This window comes from Cryptomeria japonica, chromosome 2 (genome assembly GCF_030272615.1).
Source record: "Cryptomeria japonica chromosome 2, Sugi_1.0, whole genome shotgun sequence".
In the NCBI taxonomy this organism is placed as follows: Eukaryota; Viridiplantae; Streptophyta; class Pinopsida; order Cupressales; family Cupressaceae; genus Cryptomeria; species Cryptomeria japonica.
The window spans coordinates 237,252,177-237,263,780 of record NC_081406.1 but is presented as its reverse complement, the minus strand read 5'-3'; the positions used below and the strand labels follow the sequence as shown (position 1 = coordinate 237,263,780).

At 36.5% G+C, this 11,604-nt stretch overlaps 1 protein-coding gene across 1 annotated transcript in view; it reads left to right on the top strand.

Annotated features, from left to right (window-relative positions):
- The first annotated feature begins 215 nt into the window (after positions 1–215).
- The window catches only part of LOC131046573 (U1 small nuclear ribonucleoprotein A), a 108,369-nt gene continuing 96,980 nt past the window's right edge, over positions 216–11,604 (top strand). Inside the window, exon 1 of the mRNA XM_057980336.2 lies at positions 216–483. Coding sequence (XP_057836319.1) covers positions 411–483 — 73 coding nt within the window. The 5' untranslated portion in view covers positions 216–410. The remainder of the gene's footprint in view (positions 484–11,604) is intronic.

Genomic DNA, 11,604 nt, shown 5'->3' with positions numbered 1-11,604 from the left:
GGCATAATATTTAGGTAGGTGATCCTATTAGAAATTTGGATACTTCATCCCTATAAACATTACCTAAATACAATAAATATTAAATATATAATTAAATTCTCATAAAATTTAAAAAACAAAACCTTTTAACTATAAAATTTTAATATTTTTTAAATATTGGACGGTAAAGTATTCAGGGCCTCCCAAACTCGCGAGTAACGATGTGGCATCCCAATTAACGTTAAATTTTTTTCGTTATTGAAATTGTTACAAAACAGAGAGAGGCGGGATTTCGACTCACTTTGGTCTTCCTGATTTGGGAAACATCGTTTTTTCAAAGACTGGCCTGCTACGCAGCGCGAAAGAAGAGGGTTTGAGGAAGATAAATCCTAGCCGGCGAATAGTTGCAGTGGTGACATAGCTCAGAAAGCATGCAGTCCTCCGACATTCCTCCGAATATGACCATTTACATCAATAATCTCAACGAGAAAGTAAAGTTAGAAGGTGTGCTGAAAACCTTCCTACCATTTTTTTCCGTGTTTATGCAGTAAATGCAACATAAAACATTAATTTAAAGTGCAATATGTGCCGGCTTTTCATGTTCTTGAATGTAGAATTGGAGAACATAGTAAGAATTCCAGTGGAAATATTGGTACTATTGTTGTCCCGCCCCTCTTCTGTGCCACTCCCTACATATCTATCTTCATTGCTTGTAACTGCATAAGAATGCTGACTAGGGCGAAACCCTAGCTAGTACTCTCTACTGCTTGCCTTGGTAATATAAAATGATTGTGTTTTTGGCATTTTGAGTCAATATTGAATTCGTGATGATAACTTTTGGAATCTTGATTCCAAAACTTTAAACTAGCATTCGGTAGATGCGAGTTACCGCAAATATTCTTGTGGAGCCTTCTAAGGCGAGACTATCGAGCTTTTAGGATTTAGATGGCTGGGATGATTGTACTCTTGAACATGTTTAATCACCATATCATTAAATTTGCATTGCATCCAGCAACTGGTGCAAACTGCCTGCTAGAAAATTTATGCATAACTGTGATTCAAATCAGACAATCCTAATAGGCTTGCGCTTTTCCAATTAGCTTTGCTTAGCATTTGAGCACTGAGCATTGCCTGCTCGTAATTAAATTAAATGGTTAGGCTCCAGAGAATTCTTATACACTATCCTTCCCTCAAGATCTTAGTTTAAATAAAAAGTTAACATAGAACAGCTTCATTGCTTAAGTTTGAAAAGCATCTAAATTGAATATGCTGTTTAGCTAAATGAAATAAGAAAACTGTCCTAGGAGCTTCGCGAATCAGAACATGTTTGTAACTCTGGATTAACCAGTTAGTAGTTGCTTAAAAGTATGTTAAAGGCATTTCTGTTTAAGCTCTTGCTTTTTACCATTGACCAAATATGGAGATAACAATCATCATTCTGCTAATCTACAACGATGGAATCTTGTCTTTGCATACTGCCGTTGAATGCAAATCTAAGAATAATAATACACAAATTCATCATCTTAGAGAACTGAAGAGGTATTGTCACAAGTTACTAGCCTACATTGTCTGTTCGGACAACTTCAGAGTATCATTGTTGCTCAAGTCTATCAGATATGGCATCTTCCACTTGGCATATCATACAGGAAAATGTCACAAATTGCTGGCTACATTCTTGGTAGAAAGGAGTATCATAGATTCATATTGTTCTTCAAAATATGGAAGGTATCTGCTTGCCATTTGGAAAAAGTTTTCTATCAAATTGTTGAAAACCATTCATACAAAATTATGCTCCATTCTGGGATGGGAATGGCAGAACGTATGTGCAGGAGGCCATTTTTTGTGGATGGTGGCATGTGCTTCTGGGATAGCGATCCGGGAGTCTATTTTTTTGATATATTCAAGATTCAATTTTTTGAGTGTTTTTTAAGAAGTTAAAATCTCACAAATATGAGGAGAAACTGCAGGATTTTGGAAAATTATGTTCTTGATGTAGTCTACTAGAATCACATCATGGAATGATCATGTGTCATAGATAGAAAATTTAAGGATATGCATATAGATTTTTTTACCTGCAACTTTTTTGTGTGTATTGGTTCTACGACCACATTTATTACAGTTTTTATTTTTTCACAAATTGAATAAGAAGCTAATCGTGTTGATGATTTAAAAATTATGTTGTGGTCAGCAGTGATGCAAAGATTTTATTAGAGGCCGGCAAAATCATTTAAATTTTTTTTTTTTTGAATTTTTTCATCTATAAACCAAGTTGCCAGTTAGGGTTTGGGTTCAAAGGTTTGGTTCATGAGTTAAGTCAAATTTTTCTTGGGATGGTTCGAAGTTGGGTTTGTTCATACAAAAACATATAAAAATAAAAAATATATACATCATAGAAATGGGACTCAGACTCGACGCGGACTCGGCAAGGGTGACTCTGTAATGCCCCCTTTCAAATGACCTAGATTGCCCTAGATGGTAATTCTCTGCTGTTAAAGATAGACCAGAAATGGAATACCTTTTATCGCTTTAATAGGGAAACCTGTAACACAAGTTAGAGAATAATTTATTTCATTATATCATATAAGTGTCTAATAAGTGTAAGCTGATTATATTGATGCAGAAAATAAAGAATAATAAGAAAGGATAGATCAGTAATGATTTATGAAGTAAGGAAATCTAACCGTTCTCCCTCTATCAAATCATGAGGGTGTCTGGACCGTTCTCCCTCTGTCAAATCATGAGGGTGTCTGAACCGTTCTCCATCTACTGTCAAATCATGAGGGTGTCTGAACCGTTCTCCCTCTACTGTCAATCTCTTCTCAGAATTTTCAGAATTATGCCAAAGCCAGACTTTTATAAACACATATATATTCAAAATATTAATATACAGAATGTTTATTATCTCAGAGATTCACCAATGCTGTTATGTACAAGCAGTTATTTTTTTCTTATATATATATATATATATATATATTGTAATAGTATTGCACAGAAAGTCCTTACCAGAAAGACACTTCTTCCCATATATATTGCATGGATGTGAGCAGCTTCCAAACTTCAATTCTGATTTTCCAGGCCCGTAAACTCTCTATCTCCCTGCCCAGTTCGTTGGCGGGTATTTAATCTTCCTCTCCCAGTGGTGGAAAGCCACGATTCCTTAGTCATTACTATTGGTGGCACTGACCTCTTGGAAAGGTTGCTGCCCCTCTCAATCGTTGTCAGATTCCAGCAAATGATAATTATGTCTAACAATATGTTTAAATATTAAGCAATCGTAATAACTAACTCATATTTAACAGTTAATTAATATTTAATGTAAATAATCATTAAGATCAGACAAATTAATACCACTGTTTAAAATTCTTCTATAAGAAAATAAGGGGATATGACAGACTCGACTCAGGGCTTAGCAAAAAACTCGGCGCAGATTCGGCAGGACTTGGCAAAGTGAATAGCCCAAGAAATTTAGAGATTTTTTAAGGATTTAAAACTTGTTTCATGCACTCTTTATTAAATAAACCTCAAAGAAACTATAAAATCATCAAATAGAAGCTAATTTGATCACATACACAAGTATACATTGATCACATAAGTATAAACGCAAATTGTAGCTGAAGGAAATAGCAAAATTAGATATATAAATATTGTCAAATGTATACAAAACTCGTGGAATATGAAACCCATGACATCAAATGTTCTACACAAATATCAAAACAACAATTACAAGTCTATGGCTTAGAGGAGCCTGCATCCCTCCTACGAAGGCGTCTAAGGTAGGTCTTGGATGATTCAGCAGCCATAGTCTTTGCCCATGACTCCATGCCACCTTCACCAACATCAACTGTGCTTGTGTTTTCTCATGCTCTAACCTCCTCCTCTGCCATGGCTACAACCTCAACCTCTCTATCTACCTGATCAATCCAATCAAATTCAAATTATTCAATGCATTGAGGAAGGTAGAACGATCAATCACCTGCGAAAGAAACAAGAAAATTCAGGAGTGTTCTATTTCTCCTATCGGTCCAACCATTGGTCATGATGGTGCAACCCTTATTGCTCCATATCTCGTGATGCTCCTCTAATGTGGCTTTTACATCAACCACCGATTCCGTCAAAATTGGGCCACTTAAGTTAGATTTAGAAGGGGCTTTGAACCCCTCTCCACAAATAGTGATGGCATCAACCATGCTCTGCCAATAAGGAGACCTGTTAGAAATAAATTAAATAAGATAAGTATGTCCAATAAAAAAATATTAGACAAAGCAAACTATAAATCTTAAAATAATAAAATAAAAAAGAATTATTTGGCCACAAAGAATGGAATGGTGCAATAGTACCAAAATTGGCCAATTGCATGTCTAGTTGCATCATGTAACTCCTTGTTCCAACCCATGCTCTCAAGCGACGGTTGGGCATTAGGCGTAGTGCATGGCTCAAAATATGAATCCATCCTAGATTTATGAACTCTAGGACCAATGCTAATACTCCCACTACCACTGGCAAAAGCACTAGCACTAGCACTAGCACTAGCACTAGGACGATATGGAGGCATGGAAGAAGCCTCTCCAACACAGCCAGTGCTAGCCAACTTCTCCCTTTGCCTCTTCTTCATTTCCTTTTTCGCTTCAAATGTTTCTAGTTACACTTGGCACTCACGAATAGCCTTGGGAGGTGCTTCAGTGCAAGGGTCAGCATCATGGCCGTGTATGCCGGCAAGGTGGTATTTCAATCTATTTGTGCCTCCATGAAAAAGTGTTTTGCAATATTTACGTTTGGCCTCTCCTTTTTTTTGCTTGAGAAAAATTTCAGTATGTTTCCAAGTTGGATCTTTTTTACCTGGGGTTGTTCCAAGACTAGACATTGTGAAAAATATGATTTTCAAAAGTTGAAGGTTGCTGCAATAAGATATAATTACAAAAAAAATGAACATTTGTGCATTATTATTTATAAACTAATGCAAAAAAATCAATGTAATAGAAATGTTTTGAAAGAAAAACAATGTACATTGTAGGGTTTTCTCTTTCTTTGAAAGGAAATGAATAGAAATGTTTAAAAAAAACCAATAGAATTTTGCTTAGAAAACGCAAAAAGACCAAAAAATTCAATCTTACCTCTTAGAACAAAGCTGAAATGAAATGCAACTTCTTTTCAATCCTTTCTATGGAGCTCTTGATGCACCAAATGTGAGTAATATGCAGCCCCAATGCGATTTGTTGACATTTTTTTGGTCTTCGTCCTCCTTGTTGGTTCCCCTACAATGCACTCTTGTTTTTCCTCACAACTCACTCTTTCTCCTCCTATTTTGCTAATACAATGAAATGAGTTGACTTTTATATGTTTTTTTGGTGTTGAACGCCGACTGAGTTTGGGCATCGGGACTCACTGGGTTCGAGCGGAGTCTCTAAGTCCCAAGACTTGGGCGAGCCTGAGTTCGGGCTCCTAGGACTCACCTAGGGTCAACTGGCTCGGGACTCGCTGAGTCCTGGTGAGTCCAGGTGAGTCCCCAAACTTTGATATGCATATTTGTAGTTGTAATTAAGTTCAAAATACACCACCATATTAATAGTCAAATAACATGGCAAAATACAACACCACATTAATAGTCAAATATTAGTCAAACTTGAATGTCATGATATATATTAAACTTTAAAAAATAATAATGTCAAGTGTTTACAATCAGCCTTCATTGATTAAATATCATATGGGTCGTCAAAATATCATCATCATCCATATTAGATGATCTATGTTGTGGTAAATTAGAAGAACCACAAATAGTGCCACTGGCATTGGCATTGACACTATTAGTAGCACTAGTATTGGCACGAGCACTCTCAAGCTCACTAGGTGGCTCGTAATCATCATCAACATCAAGTGAAGCAAAGTGGGCAGTGGAAGCATCATGTCTATACTCTCCGACGCAATATCCCACTTCTTTGTAGCCACTTTGCTTGTGTAAGGAGTCACAAGTTTGAATGCACAAACACCAAGTCCTCTACCTTTTTTGATTGTAGTTTATTGAGTGGATGAAGGGATGTGCTCCAATTCCTCTTAAATGTAGATGAACTAGCAACCTATTAAGATAAAATTAGAGAGTTAAGAGTTACAAATTTAAAAATTTATCTTTGAAATTATAAGATTAAAATATAAATAAAGCTTAAAAGATAATTTTTTTTTTTATTATAAAATTTACTTGCGATAAAATTGTGATCGCAAGAGGTTGTAGGTGTGTATATGTTCGCCATGGAAGTACCATCAATTATGAGCATCGACCATATACTTGTCTTGAAGAGCATGGTAAACCCATGACCTCAACCATCACTGCATCCTGCATGCCACGATCAATGAAGAGTCTACAAAGTGCTGCCTTGTACCCTTGAGCAACTTCATGATCTTTATATGGGGCAACTCTTGTGGCAACAGTTTGGAGTTGAGAACTATAATATTTGGGACTCAATGCAAAGGCAAGAAGATGCAATAGAGTGGTCATTTTGTTCCATCGCTCTACAATGATTTGTTGTAGTTCTTTGAAGAATTTTTCTTTAGGATCTTGCTCTTTTGCATTTATAATGACTTTTATCTTCTTAATCATTGAGTCAATGCCGTCATATGCCTCACCCAAACAAGGCCTATTCATGTTGGTGTAATGGATCATGCTCAATATGGGCTTAGGGAAGTTGAGGATGTCATGCCCCTACCATAAGACTTTCTCATACCCATCAAAAATAATAAATAAACCAAATTATGTTCGAAGGTCTTTCCTTATTGGATAAGTAGACAAGAGCCTCCATATATAACTAATATAAGCAACAATCTGTTTAAGCAAACGGATAGTTATCCTTAACAAATCCTTTAACAACAATGATTCCAAACAGACACAAGTGGATGAAGGGGTAGGGGTTAGTTTATAGTTAGAAGAGACACCTCATTTAACTCTTTGCCCTCTCTTGAGGGCTATATAAGGCAGATCCTCATTTTGAGAAAGGCATTGACTCAGATCAGAATTCATATATGTAATTTGCATTTAAGAAAAGAAGCCATTTGATTTAAGCAACGTAATTGGTATGCAAATATGTTTAAGTCTATTGTTTATTATGAAATCTCTTATGAATTTTTGATTTATTTATTAATTTGAGTTACCAATCTATTAAGATTCTTAGAATTAGTAAATTAATCAATCTATCATCCTACAAGCGATTAGTGAGGAAACATGGTAGGGAGATGTAGAAGATCGGTTCCCTCAACGTAAGTAGACCACCCCAAGTTGGATGGATTGGAGGTCCTGCCATGCTTGTGGGCCAAGGGGTTGAATTGTTTTGGATGGATGTTCCACGCCCTTGGGCTTAGTTGTGGCAAACAATCTCCCGATGCCCTATCGTGCTTTCCCCTCAAATCCCTAATATGGTTGGTTGTTGGAAAAGAAACTATACTATGGATTCAAATGCATTTAGGTGGTGCTGTTTATCAATAGGACTCATCATGATCATTTTGTTGATGTTAATTGATTATTTCCTTTTAAATTCAATAGCCATTATGTGATTTAGCTATAGAATACTATTTGTAAACAGGTTCTATTAATCAATTATTATGTTTGGGCAAAAAATGTTATGAAATAAACAATGCAGAATCATATAGAGAAAACAATAAACCATAAACACACAAATTTACGTGGAAAAAACTTGGTAAAAGTATACCAGGAAAAAAACCACCGGCAAAGATCTTTCATATATTATTTCTCAAGAATTTTTACAGTTACAACAACCTCCAAAAGTACATGAACACGACTTCGAGTAGAATATAACAATTGAGCTGCACAGTCCTAATTGAAGATAACTTACCAAAAATAGTAAGTACGACTCGCACAACTGTATGTTTAACACATACGAAAATTGTTTAACACTACTGTGGTACCCCATGAAGACTATCCGTCACTAATGGAATAACATTAACATACTACCATTGTACCCCATGATGACTTCACATTCCAATAAAAATTAGGTGTATCTCAAAAGGGGACATTACAATTGGTATCAGAGCCTTGATCCTGCCAAATTGAGGATCAAGAGGAAAGGTATATTCAAGCAAGCCAAAGAACTCAAAAGGCATTAGAGAGAGAAAAAAGGAAACTTGCAGCAAGCAACAACTCTACTCAAAATAATACAATGGGTGAACATTTTGGAAATGAATTGAGGGCTTTAATGGAACATAACGAAAGAACAATCCGAGCTCTCATGGAGCAAAATGAGAAGAGAACTCAATTACTCTTACAAACCCTTCAAAATATGAACAACATAGTTAGCATTCTAGACCCAACCAAGCTAACGGGAGGGATGTTGTTAATGGGTTTTTTATGCACTATGCAACATAGAATAAAATACCAAAGGTACTCTATCCTCTCTTAATCAAAATCTCCTTAGATGCTAAATTATGTGATCAACCGAGATGACTCCATGGTTTCTATAGTCGGGTCTTGACATGTAGATAGCTAAATGGTTGATGTTATATTGCTGGAATCACAAAGGGGACTTATGTTGAGTACTTGAATGTTGAACATTTGGATTTTGCTGGAACTTAGATTCTAACTACTTGCTTGGAAAATAAAAGGGCAAAAGAGATAGAGTTTAGGGAATGTAATATAATCCTAAGAATGTAGGAACAATGAACGATTGGGTGAAATTCAACTAAGCTTTGCTTCGCCATCAACAAACAACTCCACAACGCTAGTGCGATCTTCTAAGGTAAGCACGTGATGTTCTAATCACTATTAACAACAAGGATACCATCAAGGTGATGCATATCAAGGTATGAATAGCAATTGAAGTTAAGCTCATTTAAGGATTCTAGTTGACCACACAAGGCAAACTTACAATCAACAAATCACTAGTGTTATGGATAAATGAATTTCAACATTAATCATTCACAATTCCTTTCATTCATTTAATCAACATGAAAGCAAATGAGAAGTAAAGAACATGCGACTTGTTGAAATAACATATCAAATCATAGCTTCAATGAAATCATATGCTCTTTACAACAACGTCTTGGGAATAATCTTTGCCTTCTCCTAATTTAACTTCTACTCCATCTTCTACACTATTCTTCTTACTCTACTACCCTTGTCTTCACTTTTACAAATGAGAAAACTGAGCCTTATATAGATGACTCTTTAATGAATGGCCCAGATTGATTCACAATCAATGGTCGGGATTACAAGATGAAAACCCTAATTAGGGTTTGTTACAACAACTCCATCTGGTCAATGAGAAAATTACATTTAGGTCCAATATTGAATGTGAACCAATAGAAAATGAGGTTAGGTATCTCAAAGTTTGTGCCTCCATGGGTGAGTTAGGTACATTGCATCTCGACACGTTAATGTGGAGCCCTTTGATTGGTTGGTGATGACAAGGATGCCACCTCAGTTTGCTTGGTAGACTAGATCTCAACATCACAAGCAAGTGTTGATGCCTCAAGCAATATCTCTTGATAGTCAACACTATCCATGCCCGGTGTGATGAAGATGAAGGCATCACTATGGTTTAGCAGACTTCCTTAACTCTTGCTTGCATATCTTGCCTTGATCAACCCGACTTCGTGTTATTCGACCTATTGATGATGTTAGATCATGCATCCTCTTTGCTTCAAAGGCTCTTATTGAGGATCCTTGAACTTGTCTTTGAATTTGTCCTTGAAGTCTTGATCTTCCAAAGTTTCCCCCTTTGGATTGTTGAGTTCCTTGGTGCAGTTCTTGATATTCATGATAGTCTTAATTGAATGTAGACCTTGATGTAGATCTTGTTGAGTTCCCTTTTCCATGTTCATCATGTCATAAACTCATCTTTCTTTGGTGTGATTCTTAAATGTGGAATGTGTCTCTGATATCCCCATCTTCACTTTGTTCCTTCCTCCGATCAGACCTGCCCCTTATCTTTCATCTGCAAAACAAACACGAGGATATCAAAAATCATAAAGTACATATTAACTTTACCTGTCCCTCATCTCTATATGTCTGATTTTATCTGATCGAATGATGTCTCAAGGTCTGACTGAAGTCTGATTGCTCACTCTCTAGGTCTGATTTTAGACCTGATCTTGATTAACCTCGTCTTTGATACCGCTACAGGTCTGATGGTGTATGAAGGTTCGCACAAGTCTGCCCAGATCACCTTCAAAGATTGGATGAAAAATGCCTCCAAGTCAAGCCTGCCTTAAACAGAATCGTAACACCTTAGGGTAAATTTTGATCAATGAAATGGTCAAAATTGCTGCCTTCAACTTCGCTCTGCTCTGCTTTTTATTCTAAATCAGAGTCGCTTGTTGTTTGAATGATGTTTGAAATGAGGCAAAACGCTCTTATATATAGGCGTTGATGTGTAGAAGAGGGTGTGTCTTTTCAAGTCCTAGGCCGACTTGTTTCAGCAAATAAATTTTTTAATCTTCTCCTTAAGCACTTTACCCTTGTTCACGATAGCTGACTTAACATCAAAGCTTGGAGGTGTCTTAGAGAGGTGGGCATTTTCTTGCTCATTTGCACAAAAGTTTTGTCATTTTCTTGCTCATTTGCACTATGATTTCTGCATTAAGTCCTCCATTTGCACAAGGGAGGCGGCAAATTCATCTTTCTTTAAACAAGGCAAACTTGTCTTAGGTGGTATTTTGTGCTTCATTTGCACAACTATTTCGGCTTTTAGGTGCTTGTTTGCACAAAGATTTTGGCATTTTGTGCTTGTTTGCACAAAGATTTCGGCATTTTGTTGCACAAACCTGGTGGTATTTTGGCTTCCATTTGTACAAGGGTGGCGGCTGATTGACCTTTGTTTGCACAAACAAGGCGGCTTTTCACCATCCATTTGCACAAAGCAATACTTGCATTTCATCCTTGCCTTAGACCAAATGTTCATTTAGATGATCAACCTGATGTATCTTTGCCTCAAATCATCTTCTATCCTTGGTGCAATTTCACCTCTCATTTGCACAAATACCTCCTTTGAGTAACTAGACCCTCCGTAACTAAAGAAGGGCCAATGAGAGGAGAAGAGATCAATACATCAAACCATAACTTAGATGAATTTTCCGAAGTGTATTCAAAACTTGACCATGAAGTTAGGATAAATATTCCATTTAGAGAATATTGTTAAGTTGGAACAAGAAGTAACCCTACAAAAGAGAGGGGTCAACCTAATAATATTTAGGTAAGTTGACTCTCTATAACTTTGCTGGATCAGGGAGGGTCAGCGCCCATTCATGGAACCAAAAAATGGATATATATCTATCTCTTAGTCCCATGATAAAAGAATATGCTATCAAATTTGCCATCTTACATTTGGAAGGGGTTGCACACACAATTGGTGGCAACATGGCTTAATTACTCAAGGCCACCAAAACATAACAACTTATGATGAATTTATTGGAAAACTCATTGAAAGATTTGACCAAAAGTACCCTGAGAGATATTTTAACGAATTAACTCAATGAAGACAACAAGGTTCCGTAGAAGACTATGTGACGAAATTCCAAAGGATGCCAGTCATGGTCCCAAGAATTATTGAAAAAATATTAACTTACCTATTTATAGAGGGACTATCAGGAGCTAGTTGTGGCATAGTAAGTGCCCTTGATCACACATCT